General features: G+C 47.6%; 1 protein-coding gene across 7 annotated transcripts in view; it reads right to left on the bottom strand.

The window, feature by feature from the left end:
* Nucleotides 1–18,156, bottom strand: part of LOC123762141 (band 7 protein AGAP004871) — a 624,034-nt gene that overhangs the window by 25,918 nt on the left and 579,960 nt on the right. For 6 of the 7 annotated variants that reach the window (XM_045748512.2, XM_045748513.2, XM_069335954.1 and 3 more), the window contains 4 exons: nucleotides 18,001–18,073; nucleotides 16,004–16,086; nucleotides 10,854–11,057; nucleotides 1,102–1,157 (listed from right to left, as the gene is read on the bottom strand). In XM_045748512.2, the coding sequence (XP_045604468.1) occupies nucleotides 1,102–1,157; nucleotides 10,854–11,057; nucleotides 16,004–16,086; nucleotides 18,001–18,073 (416 nt within the window). Of the gene's footprint in view, nucleotides 1–407; nucleotides 464–1,101; nucleotides 1,158–10,853; nucleotides 11,058–16,003; nucleotides 16,087–18,000; nucleotides 18,074–18,156 lie in introns of all 7 variants that reach the window. The other variant, XM_069335955.1, reaches the window with a different exon arrangement.

Genomic DNA, 18,156 nt, shown 5'->3' with positions numbered 1-18,156 from the left:
AGCCTCAAGATCTGCTACACCCCCACAAGCTCTGCCACACACACATCCCCAAGCTTTGCCATATCCCCACCTTCTCCCCTCAAAAACGTACTGTTACACAATAATTCTGCTGCGTAACAAGGCGGCTGTAACACAGAGGGGAACACTCCCCTCAGCTAGCCACAAATGGACCCCTCTGCTTCAACACGACGCCGCATTAGCAACCAAAAATCAAAACAATATCCCTTCTAACACTCTCACAACTGAATTCATTCTCTTGCACTCTGTTGCAAATGCAAGACCTGCCAATGTTAAACATTGATTTACGAATGATTATACTGATAAATAAATTTTTTGTGGAGGAGAAAGGGATGACCCAAGAGCCAGATGGAGCTTTTCCCTCTCGTCACCTAGTTCCTTGTACTCACATTTCCACTCTCTCCACTTTAATGCCCCAGTTCTCTGTGGCATCGTCTAAGACTCCCTGAAATGGTGGAAGGGATTCCTTCTGTCAGTTGCCGAGGAGGAAACACTTGATTAGAAAGCAAGATAAATCTGTGCACAGTAAAAGGGGGGGGAGGAGGCTGTGTGTGTGTGTGTGTGTGTGTGTGTGTGTGTGTGTGTGTGTGTGTGTGTGTGTGTGTGTGTGTGTGTGTGTGTGTGTGTGTGTGTGTTAAATAAAAAAGTCAACTTCCTGGTGGTCCATCATTTCATATTGGTACTTTCGACTAAATTGTTACCAAGTACTTTTAATTTTAGAATTAGATGCTACTGAGTGTAGGAAGAAAGCCTTGCTGTATGTTGTATGGCTGTATTCCGTTATGGTTCCTCGAACTAATGACAGGAAATTTAATAAAGGCAAAAAGACATTGTTTTGTTTTAAATTTCGTATTTACTGACATAATAAATAAAGCACCGCAAACAGAATCCAACCAGAAACATCCCACAAGGTTCTAGAATTCTCCACACCGATGCACAATTACCCGAATGGAATAGGAGCCCAAGAACTGAAGTTCGACTTTGCAAATCGAGCACAAGGGCGCGCGCGCACACACACAAACACACAAGTTTCCCCCCCCTCCTGTGCCCAGAGAAAACGGTGGTTTAGAAGGGTATACTCACATCTCGACTCGCTCTACCTTGATACCCCAGTTGTCGGTGGCGTCATCCAGGGAGTTCTGTAAGTAGTCACCGTTTATAAACACCTTACCCAGCCAACTGCCGCCTCGGGGCTCTCCGGTGACGAAGGGCGCAGCTGCTGGAGGGAGCCGGTAGCCAGACTCGTCTCGCAAGATGGCTCGGTCAAGATTCACCAATAGAGGGTCCCAGTATAAGGAGCAAGGGCTCATTTTCATCATTATTGGGCCCCAATTAAGGAGCAAAGGGCTCAGTTTCATCAATATGGGGTTCAGTATGAGGAATAGGAGCTCAATATAACCAGCAGCAGCAGCTCAAACAGGTACAATGTGAGGCTCAACATTACCATTAAATAGGCCAAGAATCCCCCCTTAAATGACCTATATTACCCCTATGGGAGCTAATGGGCATTAGAACGAGGGTCACTAACACCACCGAGGAATATTTGTTTTCTAATGGGTGCTCAATATTACAAGTGGGGGGGGGGAATATTTTGACAATGAAGGCTATCTTTTAACTCTTATGAGTAATGTGCAGATCCATTTGGCCAGCGATTAATAATGATTATAACCAGTGGGTTCTCAGTTTCACCAGTGGATGGAGGGGGGGGGGGTGTGACTCGATACTACAAATTGGGAGGCTTCTAAGCACCTAAGGGGGGATTATGGGGGAATGAGAACCTCTATTTGGGAAGCTTTTGTGTCCACTGTAGGCCTAGTATCATCTACTACGCAAAGGTTACCATAGTAGGTGTTCACTGTCCCTGGATGTGGTGTTTGGGGCGTTAACACAGATTTATCATACTTGAACAGAGTTCATATTTGTTCATCCTGCAGCATGCTATTATTACATAGTTCAAACTGGCTGAATACTGACCTATAGTAACTAGCACCAAACCTCCCCCTTATATATTTTTTACATAAACTGTCAGTATTCATAAGAATAGGTACTAACTACATACACATAATGCTTAATTACCACCCATAATCTTAATTCTAATTCAAGCAAAGTTTATAAAAGTACTTTTTTACACACACTCAGAAAATTGCAATAAGATTCACTCAGCATCTTGAACATCTTAGCTTCCTGCTGTGCTGTGTGCTTGAGGATCAGGCAATCTGAATAAAGGTGTTTTTGTGGATAGTTTCAAATGAAGTTGTCGATGTCTTACTCTGTATACAAGCTTAGCAGGAAGTAAAGATGACATGTGTTTTTGTATACTTTGGATGTCTATGTTCAAGTGGAGGAAACTGGTCGTCGGATATTTGAGCCGTCGCCCTGTGTGTGTGTGTGTGTGTGTGTGTGTGTGTGTGTGTGTGTGTGTGTGTGTGTGTGTGTACACACACGCGTGCACGAGCGTACAATCGCTTACGGTGCAACTTAGAAACAAATAAAGAACATTAAACGCGACAAAAAAACAAACAATATTTTTAACATTTACATCAAGTCGCTTTCGCAATAGATCACTTTCTTGGGTGCCACAATACAGTCGATTACATATATAATATGCATTCCACAATTACAATAACTTATCGTTTTGCTAAAAAAAAACAATCCACCAAAAGCGGGATAAATAGCTAAGGTACAGACAAAAGAACATCTAAAACTCGTGTTGTTGTTGTGTTGATTTAGGGGCGACGACGATCGTGGGATCGGATGCGCCCCGGCTGCCCGATACCGGGAAATAGCGGAGGGATGGGGTCCCTATAGTCTCTACAGGCCATAGACCCTACAATTTCCTCAGGCGACAAATTTTACAGTCTCTTCAGGCCGCGGACATGACGAATGAAGTGGAAGGTATGGCGAAGGATGTTATGACGGACGTCTTCGTCTCTCGCACCTGCCCCGTCAAGGAGAACGGGAACTGTGAGGCGGGGAATATTCAGCCTACGAACGGAACTCTGTAGTCTGACGCGAGCGCTATGAAATCGAGGGCAGTGAAGTAGAAGGTGCTCCACAGTATCCTCCTGGGTCGGACACCACTGGCAATATGGGGAATCTACCAGCCGTAGACGATGGAGATGTGCGGCCAGGCAAGTGTGCCCAATCCGGAGACGAGTGATGGCAGTGTCGAGGAGTCGAGAATGATGACGAGTCCATGGACGCGGGGGAGGAATCCTCCCGTAGATCCGCCAAAGAGGAGGACCTGAGTGCTGGCTCCATCATTGCCTCCCAACTCGCGAGGCAAGCCGCCCGGAGTTGCGGGAGAATTTCGGAAAGGTCTAAAGGCACATTTGTAGAGTCATGGAGAGCATGCGCCATCCCTGCTGCTGCGTCGGCTACCTCATTGCCTTTAATACCGACATGTGACGGAACCCATTGGAGATAGATGGACCAACCTGGAGTAACAGAGTATGACAGCAGTTCTCCACGGATCTGTGACACAGTATGACGATGGACTCGTGGACGCCGAGATGAAATCAGATGTAGGGCTGTGATTGAGTCCACGTAGAAAACCACTGCAGAGGGCCCTGAAACTTGTCGAAGGAGTCGTAAGGCTAGTAAGATTGCAAACAATTCCCCGGCCAGGCACGAATGAGCAGGGGAGAGTTTCCACGTCTGACAGAAAGAAAAAGGAGCAAAGTATGCTGCTGCAGATGTAGATGGTGGCTGATCTTTGCGGGACCCATCCGTGTAAACCTCTAAGTATCCAGAGTATAAGGAGGCTCGTAGGTCTGCAAAAATTAAAGGGGCCAAACCCTCTAAATCTCTCTTCCGACGAGGAGGCTTGGAAAAGTCGACAGAAGCTCGAATGATCTCTTCTGCCCATGGAGGCACCGGTGAGATGATCGGGCCAGGGGTGAGTACAGGGACGGGAAGGGAAAACTGTGAATATGCATCCAAGGCCCGGACGACGAAAGGCAATTGACGGCGTCTGGAGTGTCCAGCCGGCACATTCCACCAGTTAGCCTCGAGCTGGAGGCGAGTAAGTGGATGGGTAGCAGGGAGACGCACTATCCGTTGAAGTTGGCGGCAGTGGGCGAGAAGACGTTGAAAGCTCAGGGGCCATAGCCCCGACTCGGCATGGAGAGAAAGAACTGGCGAGGAGGGCATAGCTCCTAACGCTGAGCGAAGGGCACCATTTTGAATGGGATCCAGCCTTGCCAAGACAGATGCTGCTGCTGAGCCATAGACTTCACTCGCATACATGATCTTGCTACGAATGAAGGCCTTGTAGAGAGCTAGGAGCGACTCCCGTGAAGCCCCCCAAGCCGCATCAGAGACCCGTTTCATGATGTTCACGCGATGAAGGCATGAGGCCCGAAAGTAGTCGACATGGTGCCTCCACGTCAGCCGAGGGCTATCTAGAATGACCCCCAGCCACCTGTGTTCGGTAGCGATCGGGAGACGACAGCCCCCGAGGGTCACCACTGGCTGGTCTGGTAAGAAGGTCCAGGTGAAGCTCATGACGCAACTTTTCACAGGGTTAATGGAGAGCCCCTTCCCCAGCACAATTGCTGAGAACACAGTCACGGCATTTTGAAGGGAGCCTTGTGCCTCTAGGAGAGTGTCACCATCCGCCACGAGGGTTACATCATCGGCATAGGCTAAAACCTGGACCCCCCGGAATACAGGGAGATCAGACAGAAGAATAGAGAATAGTAGTGGGCTCAGAATCGCTCCCTGAGGGACACCACGCGAGACAGGGCGGGACGTAGAGACGACTCCACCAACCGCCACTTTGAATGAGCGGCCCTGTAGATAGTTTTGGAACCACCTTAACGCCGGACCCGAGAGACCTAGTCGAGCCAGACTCTGAAGGACAGCAGAATGAGAAGCAGAGTCAAATGCACTCTTGATATCGAAGAATGCTGCAAGGAGCACTCTTCTCCGGCGATAAGTGTCCATTATTCGATGTTCCAAGGAGAGGAGGCAGTCCATCGTGCTTCTTCCCGGCCGAAATCCACTGATACCTTCAGGTAGGAGACCTGAGGTTTTCACCACCCATTGTAGCCGGGTGTGAACAAGATGTTCCATCAGTTTCCCGAGACATGGAAGCAAACTTATGGGCCGATATGAAGTCGGGACAGACGGATCCTTCCCTGACTTGGCCAATGGTAGAAGAATGGCGTGTTTCCACGGGGCAGGGAAGACACCAGAGGACCAGCAGGCGTTGTAGAAGTAAAGGAGGTGGGACTGAAAGTTCTTGGGTGCCCTCCGAACAAATTCATATGGGACGTTGTCTATCCCTGGCATAGTGCCCGACCTAGAGAGTGACAGAGCGTCCTTCAGCTCAACAGATGTAATTGGGCGATCCAGGTCCTGAGCTAGTCCTATACCCTGTCGGGAGCCCCAACCTATGGAACTCACAGAGAGGAGCGGGGAACGGTAAACATCTTCAAAGTGGTCAGCCAAGAGTTCGGCTATTTGTACTTCCAGTAGGCCCCCATTACCACTGGGGTCTCTGAGTGGGATGGTAGGCCGGGAGTACCTACCTGTCATCTTACGAACAAAGGCCCAGGCTCCTGCAGAGGAGGAGTCGAATCGGAGAGAGGCACAGTAATCAGCCCAGGCCTTGCGTTTGGCAAGGAGGACTGTGTCTACACCTGGCGTCCGCCCAGCGGAAGGTCTGCCGCTGCAGTGGAGTAGGGTGGCGCCGCCACGAATTCCACGCACGTCGCCAGTCCAGTACTGCCTGCCGACATTCAGGAGTCCACCACGGTGCCCCACGGCGGGAAGGATTGGTTGTCTGGCCACTAGTCCTCCTGAAATGCCGAGAGCCTACACTGAAGAGGGACTCGGAGAGAGCATCTGCTGACCCATGGAGATCTGCAGTAACTGGGGGAAGGGTCAACCAGTCATCCGCCTCATAGCCATGCCACCCCTCTTCCGAGAAGATCCATTTGGATCTACGGGAGGTCAGAGGAGGACGAACAGTGCCCCCGAAGGAGATGACAATGGGCAGGTGATCACTACCCAGGTACGGCCCGGTCCATATCTGCGCCATCGTGAAGGGGCCTCTTCCAATGCAAAGATCGAGTGTTGAAGTATGGCCATTTAGCAGGTCTATCCGAGTTCCCAAACCTGGCGGCGTCAGTAAGGAGAGGTCTGGGGAGTCAAGGAGAAACTGAAATAGGGCTCGGCCAGCCATCTTGTGGTGGCGACCCGATAGCATGGGTTGCCATGATGAGTGCCGAGCGTTAAAGTCACCCATGACGAGGCAGGTGTCTGTGATCTGACCAAAATAGTGTTCTAGTTCCTTCTTCGTTACCGGTAGACAGGGGTTATACAGAACTCCAAAGGTGCCCCACCCATGGGAGAGGGCGACCTTCACTGCCATGAATTCTAAATGTCCACCCGGGAAGGAGTGAATCCGGAGCAAGGAGCTGGGAACTGAGTCCCTGACCAAGAGGGCAAGTCCCCCTCCACCCCGTACTGGCCGATCTTGTCTATAGACAGAATACCCCGGCACTGTGAAGGAAAGATCGTCTGTAAGCCAAGTCTCACAGAGTCCCACGATCAACGGTGGTGCGCTGGCGATAAAATTGCATAGAAATTGCGTCTTCTTAAAAAGGGAGCGGGCATTCCAAAACACCACAGTATTCTCAGGATGGGGCGCCATTATCCCTGAAATACAACAGCTAACTTTTTGACCACCAGTGCACAGACGTCTCCAAAGGGGGAACCACTAGAAAAAGCCATAAAACCCTCATACAAAGTAAGTAAAATGTGTGGTATCAATGACTTCCAGTCAAGAGGATGTTCATCTATGCTTCTCTCTGCCTGACGGAAGCGGTGGTCGGCTCGCGAACTCTCTTGACGGCGTCTGCGACTGGTGGGAGCCTCACTCTGGGCCTCATGTTCCCCCGGTGTCACAATCCCTTGGGAAAGTGCCTGGGGGACCAGAGGATCATCAGGGCTGTCTGTTGGAGCAGTACCTCCTGATCGATGGGTGTGTCGACGACGCCGGTGTTGGCTTCTTTGAGGAAAGGCAGGAGGGTGACGAGTGCTAGGCTCCGGCTGAGACTGAGCGTCCATGTCTGTATCCGTGGATGAGTTTCCGTCAATGTCAAGGCTACCCAGGAGGGAAAATCGATTAGCAACCTGGGTGTATGTGGCATGTGACTGGGACAGGCAAGAGCGTCTGCTAGTTTCCTACTTGTGAAGAGGCCCGACCAGGGGGAACCTGGAGGCGAGAAGAAGCGATAGGCTGATTGAGGGTGCGCAACTTCTGGAACAACTCATGTCGAGGTGTCCCCGCTGTTTTATGATCGATGTCCGACTGGAGGGCCTCAAGATATACAGGGCAACTCTTAGACATAACTTTATGATGGCCAAGGCATAAAAAGCAGCGAGGTGCAGCAGAGCACCCACCGTTATCTCTGTCTGAATGGCCTGTTTTGCCGCAGTTTGCACAACGTGCTGTATTACGGCAGGTCAGGCGACTGTGGCCCAATAGATGACAAGCGCAACATCGTAAAACAGGGAAATTGTAGGGCTGAACCTGATACGAGGTCCTGTGTAGTGCCACTCGGTCAGGGAGGTGCCCATCGAACTTTACACGGACCATGGATGTCGGCCCTGCTGCTCCGCGAATCCTGGTAACTTCCAATAATCTCGCTGATGCACCCCCTAATACCTGCAGAGCGGCCTGGATGTCATCCACATCTACACTCTGGTCAATTGGGCCAATCTTCCCATACCGGGCTCGAGACTCCTCCTCCTGCGACAATACCTGTCGGCACCTGACAGGCCAGTCCCCCAACTTAATAATGTCGGATACACAGATGTGTGATAGAGCCTCCTTTCTGATATGTAGCTTCAGTGCTGCACCCCTACCCAGGGTACGTATGGTCTCAGGCAGGCAATGTGGCCACAATACGGAAGCCTCGATTGCTGTACCTAAGGTACGAGGATTTGCAAAGACGCACTGACCTGATTCTGACTGGATTAGGACTACCACAAACGAGGAACGGGGCACCACAAGACTAAGGTCTTCTGAAGGGGAGGATATCCTCTTAGCATCTCGCTCTGGGGCAGCATCAGCCGACTCATTTTCCAGCAGACGTTTTCCTCTCTGGGACTTTCTGTCAACATCCATGGCGCCCCCGCTCGGGGAGGCGTCCATTAGGGAGGCTCCGGCCTCCCCCGGTCCTGTGAGCCCCTGGGTAGCTGCAGTGAGCACACACTGGCCCAAAGAAGCCAGCTGAATTCAAAGATGAGTTCCAGGTAAGGTGTGGAAAGAAAGTCCAGCCAGGAGCGTTCAATCCGCGCGCCAAGATGGCCGACCTTCGGCCCGCCGTCCTCAAAATGCCAAAACTCGTGTATTTGCATGAACAACGTCGCCGACTCAAACAGAAAACGGAACAGTTCGTCACTTTTGTGAGTCGATTTCATTTCAAATTACGTCTAAATTTGGCCATAGCGCGCATACGAGCGAAAAGTGACGTTATTTTTAAGAGGACGGGTTGCACAGCTAACACCATAATTGTCTAACGCCTAGTCAGTCGACTGGGAACACTCACTTCATAGGTTCGAATCCTCATCAGGGCTCCTGAGGATTTGTTCTTCCTTACAAAATGTGTTTACCTCTCTGGTTGGGTTTGTTTATAGAATAGCGATGACGTAGCAAGTTACACACTTTCCTCAGGTCTTAGACCCTACTCGCACGAGTAGGAAACGTCATAAATACAATAGTTTACCCGGTAATTTAAAAAATAATTGCTTTAATCCATAACTTAAGCGTTAATGTGCGATCATTGCAGCAACACGCTGGGTTTAACGAAGCAGTCAAACGAATCTTTGGCTTGGAAGGAAAACAAGGCTATTTATATTTTATATTTATACAACTGTATAAATTTCTGGTGCGCATCCACCTGAATTATCGTATCCAGGCATATGGAGACCTTATCTTCAGAAAGACACTTTTACTATGAAGTTCAACACCGGGCGACAAAGATGATTCCAGAATCAAGTCGATTCTCATACCAGGAATGGTTGAGGGCCCCTGAGCTTGACAACACTGCAAACCAGACATGACAGGGCTGATCTCAAAACTTTGAAAATACCTATTTATTTAGAGGATATTGAGCCAGACATTATCTTCAAAAGGTCAGATGTAACACAAACAAGGAACAACGGTTTCACGCTCAACAAGCTTGAAAGTGAAAACAGTTTTGAAGGATTGAAAACAGGAGATTTTTTTTCACCCATAGGGATAAAACTCATGGAACCGCCTACCCGCCGAAGCCGTAAATGCATTAACACAGCTAATTTGAAAATCCAGCTCAATAACATCACGGCAAATAGGTGTGAATCTTTGGCAGACCGCCGGCTTCCTGCCCTCGTCGAGGCCACTATAGAGTGGCCCTCGGGTAAATTCAGGTAAAGTTCCTAATAGATTCAGTTATAATTCCATAATGAATAATGGATTTTACATATAACTATATACATATATATATAGATATATAGATCCGAATCATGGAATGTGAGACAGAATTTTGGGGCTCGAATGAATTTATCTATCAGAGGACAATGAAAAATAACACCTGGAAATGTGCCACGTGTGTAGTCAGCGTTTAATGTAACGCCACGTGTTAGCCACATGTAAAGCCCCTACATGTGGCGTTGACTCACATCTAGGGAGGCCAAGTTTGAAGTAACCAACAGGGAAGTAGCCTCAGGCTAGTTGAAAATGAGAGGAGCCTAGCTCTCTGATTTCAGTTACTAGAGCGGTTGGCAGAGACGGGCCAGTCAATCGGTCGCCAATCCACATTTAGGTTCGAATCCCGATGACGTGTTGGCAGCCTCATAGGTGCTTCAAGATAACCATCCAACCCCAAAAAGAGGACAGTGCTCTCAAGAAAGGACGGGGTTTCTTTATTGAGCACGGGGGCTCCCAAAAAGGGACTGAACCACGAAGCATCTGAATATCAGGAAACGATTTTCGAGGGAATTGAGGACATTTTCCGTTTGTTCTCGTCATTAGTCAATTATTGGAGATATTCTCAGATCAATGTTCTGACCTTTATTATGGAGCATTGAATTGATTTTCACTTCAGAGTTTAACTGCGGGGAGAGAGGGGGGGGGGAAGGGGTAATATAATGATATTGCATGTGTGTGTAATTACCTAAGTGTAGTTACAGGATGAGAGCTACGCTCGTGGTGTCCCGTCTTCCCAGCACTCTTTGTCATATAACACTTTGAAACTACTGACGGTCTTGGCCTCCACCACCTTCTAACATAACTTGTTCCAACCGTCTACCACTCTGTTCGTGAAAGTGAATTTTCTTATATTTCTTCGGCATCTTTGTTTAGTTAGTTTCAATCTATGACCTCTTGTTCTTGAAGTTCCAGGTCTCAGGAAATCTTCCCCTATCGATTTTATCAATTCCTGTTTGTGTGTGTGTGTGTGTGTGTGTGTGTGTGTGTGTGTGTGTGTGTGTGTGTGTACACCTATACATTCATTGGGTTCCTTACACACAGACATATGTTCAGAGAAATTCCCACAACAATTCAAACCACATTGCTTGCTTCCTCCACCACCCCCTTCACCCCCACACCTGCACTCCCACACACACACCTACACCCCCACACCTACACCCACCTGCATGTCGCAGGTGTGTGTGTGTGTGTACACCTATACATTCATTGGGTTCCTTACACACATATATTCAGAGAAATTCCCACAACAATTCAAACCACATTGCTTGCTTCCCCCTCTCACCCCCTTCACCCCCACACCTACACCCCCACACCTACACCCCCACACTTACACCCCCACACCTACACCCACCTGCATGTCGCAGGAGATAGACTCCCGATCTCCGAGGATCTCGTGGAGATTCTTAGTACCCAGCATGTTCCTAAGCGTGGTCTGAGCAAGCAGCCTAGTGGAGTGATGGGCGTTCTCCACATTAGCCACACTCACGGTGGCGTTGCTCACCCTGTAGTACACCACGGCGTCCACACTCACGGTCACAGAGTCCTTCGTCAGCACCTGTGACAGGTAGAAAGAACGTTACACTTCTACAGGAGGAGTTTGTTAATTGCATAAAAAGTCAAAAAAAGGCAAATTAAAAAGCCAATTAACCTTTTGACACAAAAGGTCAAAAGGTTAATTGCATAAAGTTCATACATTGCATAAAAGGTCAAAATACATGAACTGTAGTTTGGTTATAGTGTTCTTTTATAGGTTATGGGGAGGGGGGAGGGGTTATTACATGTAGAAAATTGTATAATAATGGGTAGGCACGAAATGATTGTATTAATGGGGGGGGGGTTCAGTTCAAGGGTGAATGTGCATTAATGGGGCTTAAGACCCGGCTATAGGTAAACAATACGTGAATGGGAAAGTACACAACTGGTTATCAAGGGGGAAGGCATGATATCAAAGGCATGCGAAGAGTATGAGGGGGATAGCTGACAGCAGGAGGGGAAGGCTGATATCGAGGGAGGAAGAGTGGCATCAGGTGGGAGGGGTAGAAGGGAAGGGAAGGGAAGGGAACTTTCAGGGGGGAAAAGCGCCAAGCCATTACGACTATATAGCACTGGGAAGGGATCAGGATATAAGGATTTGGGATGGGATGGGGCGAAAGGAATGGTGCCCAACCACTTGTGGACAGTCGAGGGATTGAACGCCGACCTGTATCAAGCGAGACCGTCGCTCTTCTACCGTCCAGTCCAAAGTGGTTGGGCAAACCACTTAGATCAGATAACATAACTTTATCAGAAGTTAGGTCACGTGACGTCTGGCAGCGAAGAACTCGCTAGTGTTGCCACCACTCTCAAACAAACATTACCCCCACAGTAAAACCGCTAAACATAGCGAGGATACAAATACAACACAAAAACAATAACAATCGCGAAGGATTTACGACTTCCATTTCTGTCTCACAAAAGTCAAATGGTTCGAATGGTTTACATAGGCTGGAGGAACAGCAAAGAAAACACAGCAGGGGGAATGAAATTCATCTCGTCTCGTCAACGTTCGGAAGTCTATCGGTGGTAGAGACTTGGTTGATGACGGTCGATAGACAGGGAAGGTGAGGGGAGAAGATGAGGGGGAAAGGTGAGGGGGGAAATCACTTTGTCAACACACACAGCCTTCTAACAGAGCGTCGCATTTGGACGTATACTCCACCTAAGACCAAAAATCGTCGTACTAGAAAATGATAGCGGCTTGCGAAACTGGCAACCACACATTCCCGTTTTCTGTTTTGGGTCCTCTGGTAGATTAGGATATAAGCTAGGCACTCTGGTACGACAGTTCCCTTGACGTAGTGAAGCCTTAGGAGGACGGGCTGCTATTTTAGATCTATATGTCTCCCTTCGTCAGCCCATTGCAATGGGAGATAGGGTCGTGGACAGATCGAGAGACGTCAACATGGTCATTTAATATCCCATGACTTGCTTGTCGAGGCCCAGATCAAAGCTGACCACCTCATTCTGCCAATGTGTGTGACAAACTCACTCACTCACTCACTCACTCACTCACTCACTCACTCACTCACTCACTCACTCACAACCCTCATGACAAACTCTCCACTGCGCCTCAGCTTGTCATAACATTCTTCTGGCCACGTCCTGGGCCGACCACGTGCTGGGATAACCACCTGCTGGGATAACCACCTGCTGGGATAACCACCTGCTGGGATAACCACCTGCTAGGATGGGCACGTGCTGGGCTGTTGTGTGGTCAAGTCGTACAAAAGACGATTTAACAAAGTTAGTTTCCCCTTTATAAAAAAAAGTATATCTTGCTAAGTTAGGACGTTGCAGCTTAGCCTAGGCTGTGGTGAGCTCGATTGGGTTGAAATGAGGTTCGGTTAGGTTAGGTACGCTTTGAAATCTGAGGAAAAACCTTTCCCTCCCCTCCTCTATATATAATGTGACTTGTAGCCGCTGTACAAGACTTTAAGCGTACAGATAGTGGAAAGGGGTTATCTTCTTGAGGTTATCTTGAGATGATTTCGGGGCTTTTAGTGTCCCCGCGGCCCAGTCCTCGACCAGGCCTCCACCCCCAGGAAGCAGCCCGTGACAGCTGACTAACACCCAGGTACCTATTTTACTGCTAGGTAACAGGGGCATAGGGTGAAAGAAACGCTGCCCATTGTTTCTCGCCGGCGCCTGGGATCGAACCCAGGAAAACAGGATCACAAGTCCAGCGTGCTGTCCGCTCGGCCGACCGGCTCACCACGGAAGGGGGGGGGTTCGTTTCAGCCTCTCATAACATGCGGAATACCTTGAGGTTTGGGCATAAGGGGCACCTTGAGGTTTGGGCATAAGGGGCATCTCAGTACCGTCTTATCACTGCCCTCAAGCACCACTTTCACACACAGCTCAAACTCTCGCTCCACTGGTCTTGTACTTCAAGTGGTCCATACCTAAATGTATTCATATTATCTTGGAACAGAAGAAGGGTATTCATATTATCTTGGAACAGAAGAAGGGTATTTATATTATCTTGGAACAGAAGAAGGGTATTCATATTATCTTGGAACAGAAGAAGGGTATTCATATTATCTTGGAACAGAAGAAGGGTATTCATATTATCTTGGAACAGAAGAAGGGTATTCATATTATCTTGGAACAGAAGAAGGGTATTCATATTATCTTGGAACAGAAGAAGGGTATTCATATTATCTTGGAACAGAAGAAGGGTATTCATATTATCTTGGAACAGAAGAAGGGTATTCATATTATCTTGGAACAGAAGAAGGGTATTCATATTATCTTGGAACAGAAGAAGGGTATTCATATTATCTTGGAACAGAAGAAGGGTATTCATATTATCTTGGAACAGAAGAAGGGTATTCATATTATCTTGGAACAGAAGAAGGGTATTCATATTATCTTGGAACAGAAGAAGGGTATTCATATTATCTTGGAACAGAAGAAGGGTATTCATATTATCTTGGAACAGAAGAAGGGTATTCATATTGTCTTGGAACACAAGGTGAAGTATTCATATTGTCTTGGAACACAAGGGGAAGTATTCATATTGTCTTGGAACACAAGGGGGAGGGTGTAAGAGGGGGAAGAAGGGGGTGAGAGAGAGCCCCATGTGTCAGCATATCAATATACATGAGCCCCATGTGTCAATACTTAGGGGGAGGGGGGGGGGGGGAAGAGGGTCAATATGGATCCCAGTAGTTCGAGAGGAAGACTTGTCGGTATTATTGATCTGGGAGGATCATTACAATCTAATTACCCTGAATTCTAATTCACGGTAAGTATCTAATATCAGGGTGAATATCTAATTCCTCCATAATACGTCATACGTCGACGTCATAATAGGAATACGTCACAGGGTGGTGGTGGTGATGGTGACAATGGTGAAGATGATATAATGGTGGTGGTGAAGATGATATAATGGTGGTGGTGAAAATGATGGTGGGTGATGACGGTGTTGAAACATTATTGGAATTGACGGGTAACTTGCCTAATCGTCATCTGGTTACTCGAGGACCTACGATAATTGGACATCTATCAACCGGTTTTCTTAAGCAAACAGAGGGAATGAGACGATGGGGATAAAGAAGTAGAAAAAAACAACAGGGATAAGGAAGACAAGGAGGAAACACGATATGAGGAAGCGTAAGAGATAGAGATAATAAATAAACAGAGAAAGAGAACGAGGAGGAAATGGTCCGGTGCCTAACCTGTTCTCTTACGGATTACGTCTGAATTTGGCCGTTTGCCCGTATGGCCGATGATTGATTGATACAAGATTAAGCCACGCAAAAAGGTGGTACGGGCATGAATAGCCCGTAAGTGGTGGTGGCCCTTTTGGAGCCATTACCAGTATCAAGAGCTGATACTTGAGATCTGTAGAGGTGCGACTGCACCCTGCGTGACGGGAGACGTCTCCCCCGTGAATGGCCGAAAATGGACGTAATTTGAAAATGAAAAATATTTGAAAATAAATTTCGGATTTTTATCTTTGTCCAAAACAGCAACTTTTTGCTGAAACAGACGAAATGTAGGAGAATATAGAACAGTCAAGAAAGCAAGAAGCTAAAGACTTAAAGACTATAAAGATTGATCAATTACACAAGACAAAGACTCCAGAATAAGGTGACTCAGATCACAGTGTGATTAATCTGGTGATTTGCTTGTATCTTGGAACAAGTTACTGGGGGGGGGGGAGGGGGGGGGACACGTCGTAAGAACCGATGCATCATGATAAAGGTGCTCGGAAAGTTTCAAGAAATAGTTAAGACACACACACACACACACACTTGTCAGTAAGGACAGAGGAGCTAATTGCCAAGATCTTCATTGGCCAGAAGTCAAGATCAAGAAATCATTCCAAAGACGAGATGGGAGAGTCATATCATCACTTTGACATGATCTGGGATGGTGGACACGGATGGGCAGCAACGACGATGATGAAGATGAGGATGATGAGAATGATGAATGTGTTGGTTGAATCACAAACGTGGCTGCCTCCCTGGAGTCTGAGACGCACGCACGCACACACACACACACACATACACACCCACACACACGCACACACCCACACACACACCCACACACACGCACACACCCACGCACACGCACACACACCCACACACACGATGGAAGCACTTACAGCGACCACTGGCAAAGGGAAAGTAACGTCAGCACACTATATGTGACGGAAGGGAGGATGGGACGGTGGCCCTTGTGTCGAGAAAACAGTCCCCCCTTTCCAGCTCCTGCTCTGAACGTCCGCTCAGTGCAAAATCAATAACAATGAAGCTTTCTGGAAAAGCTTACTATGACCCAGAAGCACTGGAGATGCCCATCTTCAGACGTCCTTACAGAGGTCATGAACTAGAGAGAGTGAGAAGAGGTGTGGAGTGTGGAGGGGGATGTGGAGGGGGATGTGGAGGGGGATGTGGAGTGGGGGTGTGGAGCATGGAGTGTCAGAAGTAAACACTTGGGGTTTTTAAAACTTGCCTCTTGTGGCGGAACGTCAAAAACACTTGTCCTCAAGTCCACTTTCGAGTAGGACTCAATGCAGGGCAAGATGAAGAAGATACCTGTTAGTGGGAGAAAAACACATTATTTGACCTTATTTAGCACAACAACACAAATAATTTTTTGCATTAGATCAGCAGCATGGAGATGGAGAGAAGAAAGGGTGTGAGGTTAGCATCTATTTCCTCCTCTCTCTCTCTCTCTCTCTCTCTCTCTCTCTCTCTCTCTCTCTCTCTCTCTCTCTCTCTCTCTCTTCCATATTCTCGCCTCCTCCCGTCACTCTCCTTCCCCTCTCTCTCTCCCTCCATCCCCCAGCACCAGCTCCTCTGCTGGTGCTGGGCGGTGACAGTTAGACAGGTATGACGATCTACAGGTTGTTATTGAGGCCGAGACCACGCTGGAAGGCCAATCACCGCTCCTCCAACATCTTCAAGACGCTGTAAACAACTCCACTAACAGGATTATCACTAGCTACGATTCTCCTTGGGAGAGCTACTTCAAATATTAGGACTAGGATAAATTTGTTTGGGTTTACGATTGATTACGTCATGGGGATGTTTAAAGTTATATTTGGATTCACTGAAATATATATTTTCAATATTGTCATAAGAAAAATAATGAATTAAATGCAATGTAATTCCTTTTTCAGAACCTTAAACATAAACAATGAACTATTATTGTTCGAAAGAGAAGATTAGGAGCTGAGGTTTAACCCTGTAATAATATTTAAGTGTGTCTGTACACAGGTACACACACACACACCCGAGCTGAGAGGTATGAGCTACGAGGAGAGACTACGGGAATTAAACCTCACTTCGCTGGAAGACAGAAGAGTTAGGGGGGACATGATCACCACATTCAAGATTCTGAAGGGGATTGATAGGGTAGATAAAGACAGTCTATTTAACACAAGGGGAACACGCACAAGGGGACACAGGTGGAAACTGAGTGCCCAAATGAGCCACAGAGATATTAGAAAGAACTTTTTTAGTGTCAGAGTGGTTGACAAATGGAATGCATTAGGGGGTGATGTGGTGGAGGCTGACTCCATACACAGTTTCAAGTGTAGATATGACAGAGCCCGATAGGCTCAGGAATCTGTACACCTGTTGATTGACGGTTGAGAGGCGGGACCAAAGAGCCAGAGCTCAACCCCCGCAAACACAACTAGGTGAGTACAACTAGGTGAGTACACACACACACACACACACACACACACACACACACACACACACACACACACACACACACACACACACACACACACACACACACACATACACAGTTTCAAATGAATATACGCTAAAGCTTCTCAGCCTCAGGAAGACACACGCAGGTTAATTGATAGCCGAGAGCCGGAACCAAAGAGCCGAAGCTCCACCACTGCAAGTACAACTAGACGAGTGCACACACGCACTCACATATACTATTGACATACTAGTAATAAGTGAGATTATTTCCAACGCCTCAATAATAAATCAGGGAACCAGATTCACGAAGCAGTTACGCAGGCATTTACGAACCTGGGGCCAGATTCACGAAGCAGTTACGCAAGTACTTACGAACCTGGGCCAGATTCACTAAGCAGTTACGCAAGTACTTACTGAACCTGGGGCCAGATTCACGAAGCAGTTACGCAGGTACTTACGAACCTGGGGCCAGATTCACGAAGCAGTTACGCAAGTACTTACGAACGTGTACATCTTTCCTCAATCTCTGATAACTTTGGTTACATTTATTAAACAGTTTACAAGAATTAAATCTTCCCAATCAACAGGTGTTATGTTATTGTTATAAACAGCCTCCTGGTGCTTCGGAGCTCATTAACTGTTTAATAATTGCAAACAAACCCGCCAAAATTGAGAAAAGGTGTACAGGTTTGTAAGTGCTTGCGTAACTGCTTCGTGTATCTAGCCCAAGACTTTCAAAATCATTTTCATCCCGATGAGGAAAGGATGGAGTATAGGAGGACTTACCTGGCCCTCTGGAGCCTCCCTGAAGTAATCTTCCCAGTCTGAAGATGACGGCTCTCTCGTACTCCTGCACAACCTGAAGATGTTGACACTCGTTAGAACATAATTAAGGGAAGTGTTGACCAGACCACACACTAGAAGGTGGAGAGACGACACGTC

This window comes from Procambarus clarkii, chromosome 34 (genome assembly GCF_040958095.1).
Source record: "Procambarus clarkii isolate CNS0578487 chromosome 34, FALCON_Pclarkii_2.0, whole genome shotgun sequence".
NCBI classification, from domain to species: Eukaryota; Metazoa; Arthropoda; class Malacostraca; order Decapoda; family Cambaridae; genus Procambarus; species Procambarus clarkii.
Note: the sequence above shows the minus strand (reverse complement) of the source record. Positions and strands in the feature narration are given on the sequence as shown.